We start from the raw sequence: 19,645 nt of genomic DNA, 5'->3' as shown, positions 1-19,645 counted from the left end.
TTATGTACAAGTTTATGGGGCATTTTGGCAGTTTATCATTAAATTATAAGGAACCACTGAGAGTCTTTTCTCTCTTGTCAGATTTAGGAGCTCCTAGAAGTTTCCTTATTTTAGTCTCTTAAAAATCGAGTGTTTAGTCTTAATGAGTGAAATGAGTCGTGTTTTACCCATTATTTTTGTGAGTTATGTTCAGATTAAGCTAATTTTCACAGGACATGACATGATAGTAACCCATACTTCACCAAGCTGACAGCACAACAGAGCCTTGAGGCAGCAAACAGAATTCTATATGGGCCAATCCAGAGCTCCTTACCAAAAGGGTACCACTTCTCTCAGAAATACTCAGTTTCAAACCACAAGTTCTTATGTTGTATAATTTTTATAAACAAGAAGGCTAATTGTGATTATGCAAACCTGATAATGAAGATGAACCAAGAAAACACTATGATACCATTGTTTGGAGAAACTTCAACTATTATCATTTAATAATGAAGTACTTTATTCTAAATCTCAATTCAGATAACAATAGAAGAATACAAAAACCATGAGACCATAATGTCACAAAATCTTTTATTTGCACAAGGAACAAAGAATAATATTTCTTAAAATTAACTAATTACACAAAATAATTATAAGGCTGCATGCACAATAGAACAGAGAATACGTGATCATGTGGCATGATCTCGATTTCTAGAATCTTGATCGTCTGCATTCGGCTGGGAGGCCTTGGGGGAAGCGTTTGAGGTCAGAGCAGTAGTTGTAGATCATGAACTTTTGTTGCACCCATCGAAGCCGGTTTCGGCCTGCAGCATCAAGCCCTTGAGTCTGCCATGCACTCTGCTCTGTTAAGGAGTTAGTAGATGTAGATGTAGTAGTGGAGACCTTGAAGTTTCTGTAAGAGGCAGTGAAAGGAGCTTGCGTCCAGTCAGTCTTCACAAGGCCACCTCTTGTTGCCCAGTCATCAGCATTCCAGAGGCTTGAGTAAATCCTCATGGGTTGGTTTTTGGGAAATGGAACTCCAATTGTTTCCAAGTTGTGGAACACTCGGATTGGAATGTTGTCCACCAAGAATCTGCAGTTGCAAATGTATTAGAAAGTTTCTTATTAATAATTGATGTTGTAAAAGTAAACTAAATGAGGTTTCACATAAGGTGGTAACTTGTAAGTGTTACTTACATAATCCTCTGGCTGTTCCAGACAATGAATAGGTGTGGAAGGCCTTTGTGGGATCAAACCAGAGATGGAATTGTTGTTCTCTGTTTCCTTTTCCTTGGCTGAACACATTGGTATGCAGAGTGTAGGGGTCTCCAGATAAGTTTCCCAAAAATTCAAAGTCAATCTCATCATGGGTTGGCCCTTGAGAAGATAACTGCATATATTCATGTGTTTCATTGCATAAATTAGCAAAGAAATTATGGAAATCTATTGAAAATAATATAATAATTGAAGAACAGGGTATGATTGAAACTAGTTAACTTACATAGTATGCAGTGACAGTGCCAGCTGAGTTGCCAGAGACCAGCTTGATCTGCATGTCAATTCTTCCAAGTAAGTACTCATTCTTCGACTTGAAACCAGACCCAGAAAACTTGTCAAGGTTAAGTGTGAGAAGCTGTCCTCCGTTGAGTATCTTAGCCCGTTCGTCTCCGAATGTGATGTCAAAGTCTTGATAGAAATTCCCAGCTGAGGCCGTCATGGCCATCAGAGAAGTTACAAACAAAGAAATAGCAAGCACCATTGAGACCTCAGAACAAGAAGACATTTTGATATCACGTAGTGAGTATTGATTCAGAAAGAAAAAGAGAGGGTGAGTGATGTTGCTGTTTGATGATATAATTTTAAGTTCTGAAGCCCTTTATATATATATATATAAGCTTTTGGTAGGGCAACTTTAGGCTTAGAGTATGACGCGTTGAAAATATGGAGGTGACCTTGCTAGCTGGCAACATTTTAAAAGTTCAAAACTGGTGACAGGTCTGCAAATCAAATCATAGGCTATGATACGATATGATGATGATTCTGTGAATGCTCAACATCAACTTGATGTTGAAGCTGGACACAGGTTTGCAAATTCCAGATGACTTTATGCTAACAGAAAAAAAAGAAAAAAAGAAAAAAGAGGCAGGCCGGAAGCAGCATAGGAAATAGTTCATACAGAGTTAAAGATATCTGTGTGTTTTTTTCTTTCTGCTTTAAAGATATCTGTGTTTTACTTTTGTATCTTTGTTTTATAATAAATTAAAAAAATTGAAATAAAAAAGGCAGGCAGCGATTACAAGTACGGATAATGCTAGCTGTTGCTAGCAATCAAATGTATGGAATGCATGTGGGCTGCTGGATGGGCTACTTTGAAGTTTAAATGCTAAAGTTTTCTTCATGATAAATCTTCTCGTGACCCTTTTTCTGATGCAAAGTTAAAAGTTGTGATACGGGGGTCACAAGAAATAAACAGAAACATAAAAAGCTAGGCAAGTTAATTTGTAAAGTGGACATTAATTAGTCAAAGTTACAGTTTTTCAAACATTGGCCAAAAGAGTTGTGAGAGGATTTATTATTAATGAAGGTCCCCCAACTTAATTAGGGTTAGATGCACCATCGGTAGCGTAGGTAGGTGGATCTTAAAAGCAACATGTAATCGTGTATTTACGCTTCAGAAAAAGTGATCATGCACTTTCATTTATTGAATATATAAGAAGAGTGCGTGATCACTTTCTAGAGCGTGAATTACCACTTTTTAATCAAACAGTGACATTGAGATTTCAATCCTTACCTTTTGAGCATTACCACCCAATATGCGTGCACTTATTCTTTTTGTCCAATACATGTATTATCACATGTATTCATTACATGTATAGCTCTAAGACCATCTCCAACCCAATGGATGAAAACTCAAATTTTGAGTTTAGCCTCCAAAAAGTTTCTCCAACCCATATATTTTGGGAGGTGAAAATTTGACAAATCTCAAAACTGGACTAGAATTCCAGTCTGCTTTTTGCGTGGATTGATAAATTCACGTGGGTCCAAAATCTGCTTTAATTTATATTTTTTTATTGCATGCTAGAAGCCCACGTGATGGGCAATTGAAGCTGGACCCGCCTGCAAATTTGAGTTTAACTCCAACATGATTGGAGATGGTCTAACATCACCAACTTAAATGCCTCAGAAACTAAACTCACAAAAATGCCCTATTCCCCATGCTGCTTCCTGCTTTATTTCTTTTTCTTTTTTAATTTTCCAAGATGCGTGGTCTGAATTTGCAAACCTGTCTCCAGCTTCGACACAAGTTGGGTTTGCGAGCAGTCAATTCCTGTGGCTGGGGCACCCAAATAAAGCTTTCACAGAATCATAGATGACGTAACCTAATTTGTTAACCTGTCGCCAGCTTCATCAACGCGGCATACTTGATTCTACTCTAACTACAAGAAGGGGCCCCAACGTATATATAAAGAGCTTCACAACTCAAATTATACCATCAAACACAAACAGCCTCACTACTCATTTCTCTTGCTTAGCTCAATCTGTCTGAAATCGCAATATCAAAATGACTTCTTCCAAGGTCACTGTGATGCTTTTTCTTTCTTTTTTGGTAAGTTCTATGATGACTGCCTCAGCTGGTAATTTCTATCAGGACTTTGATGTAACATTCGGCGATGAACGCGCTAAGATACTCAACGGAGGACAGCTTCTCACACTTAACCTCGACAAGTTTTCTGGGTCTGGTTTCAAATCCAAGAATGAGTACTTACTTGGAAGAATTGACATGCAGATCAAGCTGGTCTCTGGCAACTCAGCTGGCACTGTCACTGCATACTATGTAAGTTAACCACTTTCAATCCTATCGTTCTTCAATTATTATATTATTTTCAATAGACTTTCATAATTGCTTTGCTAATTTATGAAATGAAACACATGACTATATGCAGTTATCTTCTCAAGGGCCAACCCATGATGAGATTGACTTTGAATTTTTGGGCAACTTATCTGGAGACCCGTACACTCTCCATACCAATGTGTTCAGCCAAGGAAAAGGAAACAGAGAACAACAATTCAATCTTTGGTTTGATCCCACAAAGGCCTTCCACACCTATTCAATTGTCTGGAACAGCCAGAGGATTATGTAAGTAACACTCACCACCTTATTGCATTAATATGATTTCTATCAAACGCTTAAGATAATTAACCTCTGCTAATCAATTACTTAAAAAATTTACTAAAACATATGCCACAAAATTTACTAAAACATATGCCACTGGTTATGTATATGCAGATTCTTAGTGGACAACATTCCAATTAGAGTGTTCACCAACTTGGAAACAATTGGAGTTCCATTTCCCAAAAACCAACCCATGAGGATTTACTCAAGCCTCTGGAATGCTGATGACTGGGCAACAAGAGGTGGACTTGTGAAGACTGACTGGACACAAGCTCCTTTCACTGCCTCTTACAGAAACTTCCAGGCCTCCACCACAACCACTAACTCCTTAACAGAGCAGAGTGCATGGCAGACTCAAGGGCTTGATGCGGCAGGCAGAAACCGGCTTCGATGGGTGCAACAAAAGTTCATGATCTACAACTACTGTTCTGACCTCAAACGCTTCCCACAAGGCCTCCCAGTTGAATGCAGACGATCGAGGTTCTAGTTTGAAACAGAGAATAGAACCCAGATGATCACATATTCCCTGTTCTCTTGTGCAGCATTCATTTTTTGTGTTACTTATTTTCAGTTATAAAATATTCTTTCATTCATTATGCAAATAGAAATTTTGCAACAAATTATTAATAAGTCGATTTTTTAATTCTCCTGGTGTTTTTGTATTCTTGAACTGAATTGAATTTTTGAACCAAATTTAATAGTGATCACATGATATTGGTTCAATATCATCTAAGATAGCTTGACAACAACTACATTGTGGAAAACCACTTTGTTGGTACCAAAAATTAGTGGGGCCAGTCCCAAAAGAGCCCAAAGAGTAAAGGCCCATACTACTTGAGTCTTGAGTAACCGGTCAATAGACTACATCAGCTTTATCTCGTGTCTGAGGAAGCCCAAAAGAGGTAAAGGAAGGCTGCCCATTTTAGAGTCCATAAGGCCACAACCCAAGCGCGCTAACCAAGGTGCCTCTACATCAGAGGCCTGCACGTGGGAGTAACAAGTGTCATTGTGTCACAATGGACCCATGTCATATCTCACTGACGTTTGTTGTCCTCGAAAAAGGGAAAGAGCACATGTCAACTTGTCATCGATCGTCCAATGAGATGATGCGACATCATCGACGACTCAATAGTCCCACATCGGAAAAAGACAACTCATTCTCCTTATATTGAGTACTTTCCACCTAAAAAAGGTAATCTGAACTTTCTCCATACTTAAGTATAGTACTTTTAGAAGTCTCCTTTGAGGAAGAAATACTGACTTAGGCATCAAAGGATGGTCGATAAACCCACCATCAACACTCTTGACACGAAATCAAAGAACAAAACATAATACTCTTCGTTAATTAATCAAGCAATGAAATGTTTTTAAATTTTGTTTGGTTGTTCCACAAGTGGTAATTAGGTAATTAGGTTAATCAACTAATGGGGTGTTAGTTGGATTGGTATAGATATTTGGTGTGTTCCCAAATAGTCCTAGGTTCAAGTCTTCATGGTACTCGTTTGTGTGAGTTTCCCCCTCCCCTTCCTAACTTTGGCAATTAGGTTAAATTAGTACCAAAGCGAAAATTTCATTTTTTGAAAAACCTGCTCTACTTGTATAGCGTTCTTGTTCCTACTTAAATGCCATCTTTGGTGTTGGAAATATAGTGGGGGCAGGTTATGTTTCCATTAAATAAAGTTAGTGTTTCATGGCACGTTATGGCAACAGTTTTTGCACAGGACCAACCAGTCGATACAATGAAGCCTAATGATACGTTGATGCAATAGTGGATCCAGGATTCGAAAGCCGGCTAGTGAAATTTACATTAAAAACTTGACGATACTGGTGAATTCCATTAATAAACATAGAAAAATACACCGAGTCAATAGATGTAATAAGCATTACCCTCAAATGCATCTTTATACATAAATAAAAGCTTATGAAAAATAAAACAAAAAACAAGAAGTAAATGCAATGCAACACAAAATAATAGCATAAGGTTTCCCACAAATATTAATATATCATCAACGGATAACCAAAACTCATACTATACAACTCATTTTCAAATCCTAAAAATTAATAATAAGAAGAATAAAAACCCAATTCATAGAGAGAGAGAGAGAGAGAGAAAGAGTTCTATAATGAGGGCCTTATATATGGCTCATGTAAGGCCCTATCTCTTGACTATTGAATCAAATTGGTTAGCTTGATCTAACAGTTAAGAAATATGACCTTACCTAAAGGCTAGATATAAGGTCCTCACTATAGAATGACTAAGAGAGAGAATTCACAAAATAGTAAGGGGCAGCTGCACCGCCTGCCCTCCACATATGCATCTTGCACAGACCAACCAGTCATGTACTAGTGAAACATTTCTAACATTTGAGACATTACTCCTGCTTATTTTTCGGATCACAACTTTCACTTGGGATGACAAAAATAGTCCCGAGAACATTTATCATGTTCAAGTTCTAAACTTCAGCATATAAAACTCGAAAGTAGCCATCTCAGGCATTAAAGAACATTCATGGACATCGACTGGCAGCAATTGCATTATCCACAAATGATGTAGCTCTTGAAGTGTTGTAGAAGGAAAGAAGCCACATTAAATTAATGGATGATTGGAATTTCAATGTCAATGTTCTAAACATTAAGTAAACTCACGAGTGTCAATTTTAACACAACCTGTGTAGGTCTATATGTATAGTACTAGGAACCTGCAAATAGAGTCAGATTTTGTTTTTCTTTTATCTCCTCTGTTTTCTGGTTACCCAAGTTTCTCTGCTAAAAAACTCTAAAATGCTCTTCCAAGAAAAAGTTATGAGTTCGAGTCCTAGCATCCATGTAAGTGTGTGTGTGAGTTTAGTATGCTATCGCCCTCTTAATAGGAAAGATCCTTAAAAAATACCTCAAAAAATTTCTTTTTCTTTTTATTGGTAAAATGGGGATAAAAACCCACAATAACTTATCATCGTTTTTTTTTTTGGAATTTCAGTAATTTTATTAATCTGAATGCTGTTGCAACGAATATAAATAAAAACAAGAGACACATAATTACATCACCACCCAACCTCACCAAACGCGCCTGTACTTTTTCTTTTTGTCCATTTATATGTTTGTGGCTCCAACATCACCAAATGCAAAAAAGAACAAATAATAATTAAAAGTGCTTCAGAAGCTAAACTCTGCCTTCACATAAACTAATGTCCAGTTTCCTATGTTGCTTCCTGCTTTCTTGTAAGCCTAAAAATGCAAAACTGTCTCCAGCACAGCACTATATGATAAAAATATCAAGTCTGGCATTGCTAGTAGTCAATAGGTGAGGCACCACCTCACTCAAATAACACTCGAATAAAGCGAGGCAGCTTTCATACAGTGCTAGACTTATTGCAAACTCTGTTGCCAGTTTTCAACTTATTATTCTGATGCTGCTGCCAGCTCTCTTCTGTTCAACGCGGCATATATACATATATATAAAGAAGCTTCGCAGCTCAAATCATACCATCAAACACAAAACACCCTCTACTCAACACTCATTTCTCTTTGAAGCTAATTCTCTTCTCTTGCTAGCTCTGTCTACAATCTCACCAAATCAAAATGTCTTCTTCTTCTTCATCATCTAAGGTCTCAATGGTGCTCATTCTTTCTTTGGTCATAACTTCTCTCGTGGCCATGACTGCCTCAGCTGGTAATTTCTTTCAAGACTTTGATGTAACATTCGGCGATCAGCGCGCTAAGATACTAAACGGAGGACAACTTCTCACACTCAACCTTGACAAGGCTTCTGGGTCTGGTTTCAAATCCAAGAATGAGTACTTATTGGGAAGGATTGACATGCAGATCAAGTTGGTCTCTGGCAACTCAGCTGGAACTGTCACTGCATACTATGTCAGTTCTAACTCCTCTACCCTCTTCCAATGTGATTAAGATATATAAGACTCTAGTCTTAATTTTTCCTTAAATTTTCTTTTTTATACATTTTAATTGTTGGATTGCTAATTTATGAAATGAAACACATGAATACATGCAGTTATCTTCTGAGGGTCCAACTCATGATGAGATTGACTTCGAGTTTTTGGGAAACTTATCTGGAGACCCCTACACTCTCCATACCAATGTTTTCAGCCAAGGAAAAGGAAACAGAGAACAACAATTCCATCTCTGGTTTGATCCCACAAAGACCTTCCACACCTATTCAATTGTCTGGAACAGCCAGAGGATTATGTAAGTAACATTCACCACCTTATTGAATTAATATGATTTCTATCGAACGCTTAACAGAATTAACCTCTGCTAATCAATTACTTAAAAAATGACTAAAACATATGCAACTGGTTATGTCTATGCAGATTCTTAGTTGATAACATTCCAATCAGAGTGTTCACCAACTTGGAAACAATTGGAGTTCCGTTTCCCAAAAACCAACCCATGAGGATTTACTCAAGCCTCTGGAATGCTGATGACTGGGCAACAAGAGGTGGCCTTGTGAAGACTGACTGGACACAAGCTCCTTTCACTGCCTCTTACAGAAACTTCCAGGTCTCCACTACTACATCTACATCTACTAACTCCTTAACAGAGCAGAGTGCATGGCAGACTCAAGGGCTTGATGCTGCAGGCCGAAACCGACTTCGATGGGTGCAACAAAAGTTCATGGTCTATAACTACTGTTCTGACCTCAAACGCTTCCCACAAGGCCTCCCAGTTGAATGCAGACGATCGAGGTTCTAGTTTGAAAGAGAGAACAGAACCCAGATGATCACATATCCCCTGTTCTCTTGTGCAGCTTTCATTTTTTGTGTTACTTTTTTTCAGTTATGAAATATTCTTTCATTCATTCATTATGCAAATAGAAATTTTGTAACAAATTATTAATAAGTCGATTTTTTTATTCTCCTGGTTTTTTTTTTTAAATTCTTGAACAGAATTGAATTTTGGAACCAAATTTTAATAATGATCACATGATAATGGTTCAATATCATCTAAGATAGCTTTACACAACTACATTGTGGAAAACCACTTTGTTGGTATCAAATATTAGTAGGGCGCGTCTTAAAAGAGCCCAAAGATTAAAGGCCCAGATTACTTGAGGAACTGGTCAATAGACTACATTAGCTTTACCTCGCGCTTGAGGAGGCCCAATAGATGTAAAGGAAGTCCACCCATGCTCAATCAGAGCCCGCAGGCCACGATCCAAGCACGCTAACCACAGTGCCTCTCCCTTAGAGGCCTGCATGTGGGAGTAACAAGTGTCAGAATGAGCCCATGTCATATTCCATTGATGTATGTTGTCCTTGAAAAAGGGAAAGGACACGCATCAACTTGTCACCGATTGTCCTATGAGATGATGCCATATCATGGACAACTCAATAGTCCCATATAGGAAAAAGACAACTCAAATGTCTCATTCTCCCTATATTGAGTACTTTCCACTTAAAAAGGTAATCTGAACTTTCTCCATACTTGAGTACAATACTTTTAAAAGCCTTCTTTGAGGAAGAAAGACTGACTTAGGCATCGGAATGGTGGTCGGTGACCCATCATGAACACACTTGACAGAACAAAGAACAAAACATCATACGCTTCATTAATTAATCAAGCAATTAAATGTTTTAAACTCTTGTTTTGTTGTTCCACAAGTGGTAATTAAGTTAATCAACCAATTGGGTTTTAGTTGGATTGGTACATGGCCTTTGGTTTGGTCTGCTCCCAAATGGTCTTGAGTTCAAGCCCTCATGATATCTGTATGTGTGAGTATTTCCACTCCCCTTCTAACTTTGGTAATTAGGTTTAATTAGTGCCAAACCGAAATGGTTCATCTTCAAGTTGATACTGCTCAACTTGTAGTTGTATAGGGTTCTTGTACCTACTTGAATGCCATCTTTGGTGTTGGAAATATAGTGGGTGCAAGTTAGGGTTCCATTAAATAAAGTTAGTGTTTCATGGCACGTTATAGCAAGCAATTTGCAAAGGGGAAATATAAATAAAACTTGCCAATACAATGAAGCCTAATGATACGTTGATGCTAGTATGCATCTTGCATTGGACCGACCAGTCGTGTAGTAGTGAACCTCCCCATCTTGACTATCAAGACAATCCAACCAGTGCTGGACCTATTAAGGCCAAGGGAGGTGCATCCCCTCGCTAGAAAAACCATTACATAGACTCGCTCACCTAGGACGTGCACTCTAGGTGTTCAATGAAAAGCCTAAACGAAGTCAGTTTGCTGATTTGCTGCGTTGTTGTGTTGTGCTACGTTGCTACACAACGCGCTTGTTTTATTTATTTATTATTATTTATAAATCCTGGTCAAAATTGCACCTCCGCTAAAAAATGCATAAGTCCGCAAATATTGACCAATCACTACTATTATCAGACGAATCTCTTTCTTATATTTTAAAAACATTTCTAACATTTGAGACATTACTCCTGCTTATTTCTTGTAACCCAGATCACAACTTTCACTTGGTATGACAAAAATAGTCACGAGAACATTTATCATGTACAAGTTCTAAACTTTAGCACATAAAACTCGAAAATAGCTATCTCAGGCATTGAGGAACATTCATGGACATCGACTGGTAGCAATTGCATTATCCACAAATGATGTAGCTTGAAGTGTTGCAAAAGGAAAGAAGCCACAATAAATTAATGGATGATTGGAATTTCAATGTCAATGTTCTAAACATTAAGTAAACTCACGAGTGTCAATTTTAACACAACCCGTGTAGGTTTATATGTATTAGTACTAGGAACCTGCAAATAGAGTCAGATTTTCTTTTTCTTTTATCTCCTCTGTTTTCTGGTTACCCAAGTTTCCCTGCTAAAAAACCTCTAATAATGCTTTTTTTTTTCCAAGATCTGTAGTGTAATATGGGGGTCCTTGAAAACCTCAAAAATTTCATTTTTCTTTTTGGAATTGGTAATTTTATGGGGATAATCAAATGTTACCACAAGAACCTTATCATCGTTTTTTTTTTTTTTTGGTGGGAATTTCAGCTAATTTAATTAATCTGAATGGTACCAAAAAAACAAGAGACATAATTACATCACTACCCAACCTCAGCAAACGCGCATATACTTTTTCTTTTTGTCCATTTATATGTTTGTGGCTCCAACATCACCAAATGCCAAAAAAGAACACAATAATAATTAAAAGTGCTTCAGAAGCTAAACTCTGCCTTCACATAAACTAATGTCCTGTTTCCTATGTTGCTTCCTGCTTTCTTATAAGCCTAAAAATGCAAAACTGTCTCCAGCACAGCACTATATATATTTCAGTTTGGCATTGCTAGTAGTCAATTGGTGAGGCACGCCTAACCCAAATAAAGCCAGGCAGCTTCCATATGGAGCTAGACTTGTCTAATTTGCAAACCCTGTTGCCAGTTTTCAACTTATTATTCAGATGCTGCCAGCTTTCCTGTTCAACGCGGCATGTATACTCTAAGCCCCCCAACACTTGTATATAAAGAGCTTCACAGCTCAAATGATACCATCAAACACAAACAGCCTCAACTCAACACTCATTTCTCTTTGAAGCTAATTCTCTTCTCTTGCTAGCTCTGTCTACAATCTCACCAAATCAAAATGCCTTTTTCTTCTTCTTGTTCTAAGGTCTCAATGGTGCTTGTGGTTTCTTTGTTTGTAACTTCTCTGATGGCCATGACTGCCTCAGCTGGTAATTTCTTTCAAGATTTTGATGTAACATTCGGCAATGAGCGTGCTAAGATACTAAACGGAGGACAACTTCTCACACTCAACCTTGACAAGGCTTCTGGGTCTGGTTTCAAATCCAAGAATGAGTACTTGTTTGGAAGAATTGACATGCAGATCAAGTTGGTCTCTGGCAACTCAGCTGGCACTGTCACTGCATACTATGTAAGTTTTAACTCCTCAACCCTCTTCCAATGTGAATAAGATACATAAGACTCTAGTCTTAATTTGAATTACTGCATTGCTAATTTATGAAATGAAACACATGAATGTATGCAGTTATCTTCTGAGGGTCCAACTCATGATGAGATTGACTTCGAGTTTTTGGGCAATTTATCTGGAGATCCCTACACTCTCCACACCAATGTGTTCAGCCAAGGAAAAGGAAACAGAGAACAACAATTCCATCTTTGGTTTGATCCCACAAAGGCCTTCCACACCTACTCCATTGTCTGGAACAGCCAGAGGATTATGTAAGTAACACTTACCACCTTATTGAATTAAAATATAATTAACCTCTTTTAGTTTACTTTACAAACTACAACATCAATTATTAATTAAGAAACTTTCTAATACACATGCAACTGCAGATTCTTGGTGGACAACATTCCAATCAGAGTGTTCCACAACTTGGAAACAATTGGAGTTCCATTTCCCAAAAGCCAACCCATGAGGATTTACTCAAGCCTCTGGAATGCAGATGACTGGGCAACAAGAGGTGGCCTTGTGAAGACTGACTGGACACAAGCTCCTTTCACTGCCTCTTACAGAAACTTCCAGGCCTCCACCACATCAACTAACTCCTTAACAGAGCAGAGTGCATGGCAGACTCAAGGGCTTGATGCTGCAGGCCGAAACCGGCTTCGATGGGTGCAACAAAAATTCATGATCTATAACTACTGCTCTGACCTCAAACGCTTCCCACAAGGCCTCCCAGCTGAATGCAGACGGTCGAGGTTCTAGCGAGGCATCCAGATCATGCCACATGATCACATATTCTCTGTTCCAATGTGCAGCCTCATCATTCTTTTCTGTAATTAGTTCATTTTATGAAATATTCATTCATTCATTCCTTCTGCAAATATAGATTTTGTAGTTTCATATTATTTTTCTTCTTTTTTTTATTCCATACCTGGTCCTTGTATTCTTTTATTGTAATCCTGAATTTATAATCAAACACTTGATAGAGTTGAAAACATGTTCATTTGAGAAATGATGGATTGTGTTTTTCTATTTTTGGGATTACATAGAGTTCAATAAGTCATGAGACCATTGGCCGTCGTGTTCGTGTCATTTCAAATTTGTGTCTAAGTACTAGTTGATCCTAACTCGACCGTAACAGTATTTTGTCGTGATCCAAATCATAACTTGTACTAATTGGTATCCTAAATATAGTCATGAGGATGAAGAATAAAGTTTTGGTAATTCAAAGAAACATCCCATGCATTCGTTGACCCGTAGCAACAGCATTGTCCAAAAAACATGTACCTAGTTCGGCGCTGTGCCACAAGTTCAACTTGAAAAAGGAAGCCAGATTGTAATTTCAAATCAATATTCTAAATATAGCTGATTTATTCAAAGTTCAAACGCAGCAAGCACCCACAATACATAAATAAACAAAGTCATGGTGATTCGAAAATAATTTTCGAAAAACTGAGGTACAATCTGAAAATTTAGATTGTATTCTCAGTTTCAATATTTTTTATCTTTATATCTAGGAACATCTTTTCAAGTTTACTCTTAGAAATTTATAAGCAACATTCTACATTTTCTGAACTGTTTTTGTTTCTGAGTAGCTTTCAAATTCTTGTTTATATAAAGTATCCTCCTAACCAATCAACTCTCTTCGAAGCTAATTCTCGTGCTAGCTCTGTGTACAATCACCAAACCAAAATGTCTTCACATAAAGTCTCATTGATGTTTTTTATTTCTTTGATCATAACTTCTCTGATGGCCATGGCTGCCTTAGCTGGTAATTTCTATCAAGACTTTGACATTATGTTCGGCGATCAACGTCTTAAGATACTCGAGGAAGGAAAACTTGTCACGCTCTCCCTTGACAAGGTTTCTGGCGCTGGTTTCCAGTCCAAAAATGGATATATATTTGGAAGGTTTGATGTGCAAATGAAGATGCCACCTGGGAACTCAGCTGGTACTGTCACCACATTCTATGTAACAACTCTCAATCCCTATAGCTCTTCCATTGTGATTGCATGTGCTGCTCTAATTTTTCTGTATATATTTGCATAAGCACTGCATGCATTGCTAATTATTGAAACATATGCATGCATATGCAGTTATCTTCTTCAGGTCCAAATCATGATGAGATTGACTTGGAGTTTCTGGGCAACTCCACTGGGGAGCCCTACACTCTCCATACTAATGTCTATGCCCAAGGGCAGGGGTCCAAGGAACAACAATTCCACCTATGGTTTGATCCCACAAAGGACTTCCACACCTACTCCGTTGTTTGGAACAGCAAGCGCATTATGTAAGTAACCCCCCCCATCATGGACCATATTTCTTGCCACAATGTAAACCACATCTCTAATAAGGGTCATATATGGCCCACCTCTGGTAGACTAACGTTATCGGCCAATATCGACATTGTGTATTGGTATCCAATACCAAACAATATTTACTTTCAAATCAAATTCTTTAGAAGTTTCTCATTTTAACCTCTTCCGATTTACAACATTTGTTGATTGAAAACTTCGTGATACACATGCATGTGCAACTGTTTCAGATTCTTGGTGGATGGAAGTCCAATTAGAGTGTTTAACAACTTGGAATCACTTGGCCTTCCATTTCCCAAAAATCAATCCATGAAGATTTATGCAACTTTCTGGAATGCTGATGACTGGGCAACACAAGGTGGGCGTGTGAAGACTGACTGGAGCCATGCTCCTTTCTCTGCCTCCTACAGAAACTTCAACATCAATGCTTGCCTTGGGTCACAAGGATCACCATCATCATCTTGCTCTACATCTACCAATTCCTCAGCATGGCAGAACCAAGGGCTTAATGCTGCAGGCGGCAACAGGCTTCGATGGTTGCAACGCAAGTTCATGGTCTATGACTACTGCACTGACCGTCCTAAGTTCCCGAAAGGTCTCCCACGCGAATGCAAGCATTCGAGGGTCTAGATTTCTTCTAGAGAGGCCAGCAGATGCCAAATGATCTAAGCTAGCTCTCTAAATTATAGACATGGGGACCAAATCATTAGATGATAATAGTTCAAATTTCTCCAACAATGCCATTGGGTTTCATGTCAAAATTGAGCTTAATAAATTCAGGATTATAGCTACCCAGTTCCTTGAGCAAAAATACTCAAAATCCAAACCAGTCCTGCATATGTAATACCAATATAAAGATGCAATCTTCGGGACACTTCGTTTTCTTTTCCTGCTTAATTCTTGTAACCCAGATCGCAACTGTTACTGGCTAGGACAGAAATAGTCATGAGCACAATCTTCATGAAGAAAGCTTTTGGCTTTAGCATTTGAAACTTTGACTGGTAGCAAATAGCAACGGCATCATCCACAATTGATGCAGGAAGTTTGTCACTTTGCCACGACTTTAAGTTAACAAAAGGAATTTAAATATCGATATTCTAAACATTAACTCACTCACGAGTGTCAAGTGCAATCTGCTGTGTAGGCATCTACAGAGACGGATCAGGACCACCATCAGAACACCTGTATCCAGCTCTGAAAGAAGCTTTATGCTAAGGACAATTGGGGCTGTCCCTGCAGAGTCAACGGCTAATTTTCCAAGGGGCTTCTGCATAAAAAGGCCTCAAACTTCAACTTCAACAGCTCTCTTCCAGTCCTACACTCTATCTGTCTAAGCTCATTTATGTAACGAAAACGAAAGATGTCATCTTTCTGTCCATATGCCTTTGCTTCTATATTCGCAGGAACTATTCCTCTGCCAAACTTGTAAACAGTTAGAGAGGAACAGGGGAGGACCACTCAGAAAATTAAACCCAACATATAAATCTTCTGATGTCTACAGAACCTCTTATCTCTAACCTGTATGCACTAGTTTCAATTCTCACTTCTCTCTCTTAACACACACCTTCACATTAGCTTTTGTCAAGTGGTTGTTGTGGCTCTGACATTTCAATTACTCAACTGGTGATTTCCACAGCTGCACCAATATAAGTGCCTGGCCAACCCAGTCTGCATAATTTCTCCATTCTCATGGCTCTTTCCTTTCCGTTTCATCTTTATCTGCTTGAGTGTCTCCAATCTTCAATTTCAAATTTGGCAAGCTTTAATCTCCCGGGTTTTTTTTCGGACAAAAAAACTTGATTTTCTAATTCTAGTTCATGATTTACAATACATCTCACCACAAAAAAATGAACAGTCGAGATGGAAATTAAGATTACAAAAAAGAAGTGTCACATTCCAATATATAGCAAAAGAGAACTCAGAAGGGGAAAATAAAATTTAGATTTCTTCACGATGAATCAGATACAACGTAGTCGATACAATTACAGAATCAGCCCATGGAATGACCATAGAGTTTCAGTACAACGACTACAATCCAAATTACGTCAAGATCTCTGAATTCTTCCACAAGAACTATCAAATTGTAACATTTTTTAAATGCACAACGGACCAATAGCTTCATTCCCTACTCCACACACCACTTATCGCTTTATGTACTCCAGCAGTGATGTGCAGAATTGCGAGCTCACTCCTGTATGAAACTTGAACCATTCAAAGTCCATAAAGCATGCTTCACTGCTACCTCTGGCATTGAAGACAACAGAATTGAATGAGACAACTCCAATTACCATAAACAGAAAATATTATTTCCTCAAATTTAACAAAAGCACAATCTGCAGACCACACAACAGTCAAAAAGCCAAATGCACCCAAACCAACTTTTTAGCCAGACTTAAGAGGGAAACAATGATGCCTTTCATGAAATAACTCTGAGGTTTGCAACATTCATATATCAGTTTTGTAGCCATCTATTTTCTCACTCACAATTCTCATGAAAACCTTCGAGCAACATTGTTCTTCCTTCTTAATAAGTTTCAGTTGTAAATAAAAACAGTCCCATGACTTCAAGCCTAACATCTCCAATTTCCCTCAAGACCATATAAACACACAATGAGAACAGGGGAACCAAGACTGATAGGAATCTATCTTAATCAAGGCATCAGTTTTCAGGTGTGGCCCCTCTAGACTTAAACTCTTATTCCTTCAGCTCTACCACCCTACGGACGACTTCTTCAGAAAAACCTCACAATGACATAAATGGAGGCAATTATTGAGGCCTGATAAATTTAATCAGGTTACTTCAGGACCTCATCACAGAAACAGACCTTTGTCGCCAGCTTCAACTTTCTGTTTCGCTTGAAAACTCACAGGCTTTTTATCGCTTTCTTTAGCCCAAGATTGAATTTCTGATCTGATGCCATTTACTCAGTACCAAGAACCACCTCCAGGAAAGAAAAGGGAAAAAAAGCACTGGGCACTAAGCTCGTTGCAACTATTCTTATCTCTCAAACCACTGTACACCATTAATATTCAAATCAAGTTGAATACTACTGACAAGATGCATTTGTTCTCCATTATTTATTACAGTCAAGGTAATTAATTCTAGTCTTAACAGTGATTCTGACCATATAAATTGTACATAAGGGTAGCAGGATGTGGCCTGGAGGTCCTTAGCAGATATATATCTCTTCCCTTTCAAATTTTGCAGAGCTATTTGTATCAGATGTCCTTGGTGCAGATATTAATTTCCACTGCTCCTCCTCACCTTGTTTCAAACTACATGCTTTGATGCAGGTAGATGAAAAGGGGTGCTCCAGTGTTGTAGAGATTATTTGGCAAGGCTTTCTATGTTTCCTAAAGTTCTTTGCGCTTTCAGTCATGAAATAGCATGTCACAGAGTTTTGAATTGAAAGGCAAAGGAGCTACTATCACATTGGCATTTGATTTGTACTCGCAAAATGTATGATTTCTCTCTCTCTCTCAAACCATTCAAGAAACCAACACCACTTTGCAACAGTGACTCATACAACAAAGATTCATAGTACTTACTTGGAATAATGGAACCCATTAAACACCAAAAATTCAGATTTCAGAATGCAACATTGTTCAGCATTCAGTAGAGTTATCAAAATTATCTAATCAATAAAGATATATACCCACCCACATGAAACAAGAGAAAAACTTGCTGGAAATGTAAATTTCAAAAGGACCCAAATATGCGAATCTTTCCTTCTTCCTTCTATAAAATCTTACAGAAGAAAAATACAGAAGAATAATAAAAAATCATCATTTGGGACCAGAGAATGAAACCCATTCTCAATCGAACCCATGAGCACCAATGTGACTAATAAATTCAAGTTGAGGACTTTCCCTCTTGGATGGTTCAATGCAACCCAAAACAACAGCAACACAGCGGAAAAAAAAAAGAGAAATAAATTTGTGCACTAAATGAGAAACCCAAAAGCAGTTACCTTGAGGATTGGAGACAGCTTTCCAATGAGTTGTGCCTCCAGGACAAGAAAGAAGAGCCATGACAAAGAGATTGGGTTGGAGTTGCAGCTACCATTGTTTCTTGCTTTTTGGTTTTTTGTTTTCCTTCACACTTTCACTTGGTTTGATTCTCTCTCTCTCTCTCTCTCTCTCTCTCTCTCTCGACAATATATATATATATAGGCTATGCGTGGGTGCGTCTGTGCTGTGTCTGTAGGTTTAAGGAGGGTTTTAGGATTTGCACGAATTACGAGAAGGCTTAAACTTTGACTGTTCCTCTTCTGCCCCTCCCGCCAAATTTTCTTGTCGGTTGGCCTTCAGTCCAGTCCAGTCCATTCTACAGTAATTTCAGTCGGACCAATTAACTTTTTTAAAATTTTTAAATTTTTTATCTTTCTTTTCCCTTGCCATCTAAATTGTTAGCAGAAGAAAGACCTAATTGTTTATTAGTATTATTACTTTACTTTGAGAAACAACTCCTCTCTTAATATTGTGGTTAAGATCAAAATGTTATTGACCATTAAACCAAAGGGCTGTATTTTTTTAAAATTAAAAAGTAATATTTGGCAAAGGGGAATTGAATAAGGACCTCAGGTGCAAGATGATACTCTAAATCACTCGAGCTAAAAGTCATTTAAAGAATGGCTGTGATTGTGATTGAGCCTAGTATGCTTCTGTAAAAGCTTCACTCCACATCATGCCAACCTGATCCAAACAGATTTCTTAGAAACCTTATCTTGGTGATATGTAAAGCCAAAATGGTAAATATCTTACCCCGTGTCCTGTCATCACATACCAAACTAAAATCCTAGGTTGATTGGCATTAAGCGCTGCCCTGTGTTCAAATTGGTTTTTTTTTTTTTTTTGTTGGTAGCATGCCTTCAGATAGGATCTTGCAAATGAATCTGTTCTATATGGGCTTCAGATAGGACCTTGCAACTGAATTTACTCACATGTTTACCAAACTTCTGGTATTTGTAAGCATAGAATACCACCAAGCTAGAGGGTTAACTCTCATTACAAATGCAATTTCTCTGTAAAAAAATCCATGTTTTTTTTTAATTTATGAGAAAGCAATCCATGTTGATTTATGAAGAAAAGAAAGCAAAAGTCAGTCCATGCAGTCTTAACTCGTAACCAAGACACAAAACCACTCCCTGAAATACCAAAACAGACAAGGTGGCTGCATAAAGAACACATATATGGTTTCCTCCTGCTTGAAGTTGCAAGATTTATGCATTCGACTACTTCAAAGTAATCAAGAGATGAGAAGATTTAAGGAAGTATAAGT

At 38.0% G+C, this 19,645-nt stretch overlaps 4 protein-coding genes and 1 pseudogene across 5 annotated transcripts; 4 read left to right on the top strand and 1 right to left on the bottom strand.

The window, feature by feature from the left end:
• Positions 1-481: 481 nt before the first annotated feature.
• On the bottom strand, positions 482-1,836 carry LOC103328767 (xyloglucan endotransglucosylase protein 1-like; annotated as a pseudogene). Its single transcript, XR_016126328.1, has 3 exons — positions 1,481-1,836; positions 1,177-1,369; positions 482-1,072 (listed from the first exon to the last, which is right to left on the bottom strand). The product of XR_016126328.1 is annotated as a xyloglucan endotransglucosylase protein 1-like (transcript).
• Positions 1,837-3,471: 1,635 nt separating this feature from the next.
• Positions 3,472-4,796, top strand: LOC103328768 (xyloglucan endotransglucosylase protein 1-like). The gene is made up of 3 exons (XM_008231180.2): positions 3,472-3,814; positions 3,924-4,117; positions 4,268-4,796. The coding sequence occupies exons 1-3, from the start codon at positions 3,542-3,544 to the stop codon at positions 4,638-4,640; spliced, it is 840 nt and encodes a 279-aa protein (XP_008229402.2). The 5' UTR covers positions 3,472-3,541; the 3' UTR covers positions 4,641-4,796.
• A 2,834-nt stretch (positions 4,797-7,630) lies between these two features.
• Positions 7,631-9,090, top strand: LOC103328771 (xyloglucan endotransglucosylase protein 1-like). Its single transcript, XM_008231183.3, has 3 exons — positions 7,631-8,023; positions 8,166-8,359; positions 8,485-9,090. Exons 1-3 carry the CDS (start codon positions 7,733-7,735, stop codon positions 8,864-8,866), a joined length of 867 nt encoding a protein of 288 aa, XP_008229405.2. The 5' UTR covers positions 7,631-7,732; the 3' UTR covers positions 8,867-9,090.
• Positions 9,091-11,619: 2,529 nt separating this feature from the next.
• On the top strand, positions 11,620-13,148 carry LOC103328769 (xyloglucan endotransglucosylase protein 1-like). The gene is made up of 3 exons (XM_008231181.3): positions 11,620-12,013; positions 12,128-12,321; positions 12,439-13,148. Exons 1-3 carry the CDS (start codon positions 11,723-11,725, stop codon positions 12,809-12,811), a joined length of 858 nt encoding a protein of 285 aa, XP_008229403.2. The 5' UTR covers positions 11,620-11,722; the 3' UTR covers positions 12,812-13,148.
• A 132-nt stretch (positions 13,149-13,280) lies between these two features.
• LOC103328772 (xyloglucan endotransglucosylase protein 1-like) lies at positions 13,281-15,236 on the top strand. The gene is made up of 3 exons (XM_008231184.3): positions 13,281-14,020; positions 14,146-14,339; positions 14,595-15,236. The coding sequence occupies exons 1-3, from the start codon at positions 13,742-13,744 to the stop codon at positions 14,992-14,994; spliced, it is 873 nt and encodes a 290-aa protein (XP_008229406.2). The 5' UTR covers positions 13,281-13,741; the 3' UTR covers positions 14,995-15,236.
• Positions 15,237-19,645: the final 4,409 nt, after the last annotated feature.

This window comes from Prunus mume, linkage group LG4 (genome assembly GCF_029339155.1).
Source record: "Prunus mume cultivar Tortuosa linkage group LG4, ASM2933915v1, whole genome shotgun sequence".
NCBI lineage: Eukaryota > Viridiplantae > Streptophyta > Magnoliopsida > Rosales > Rosaceae > Prunus > Prunus mume.
This window is presented reverse-complemented; position numbering and strand designations above follow the sequence as displayed.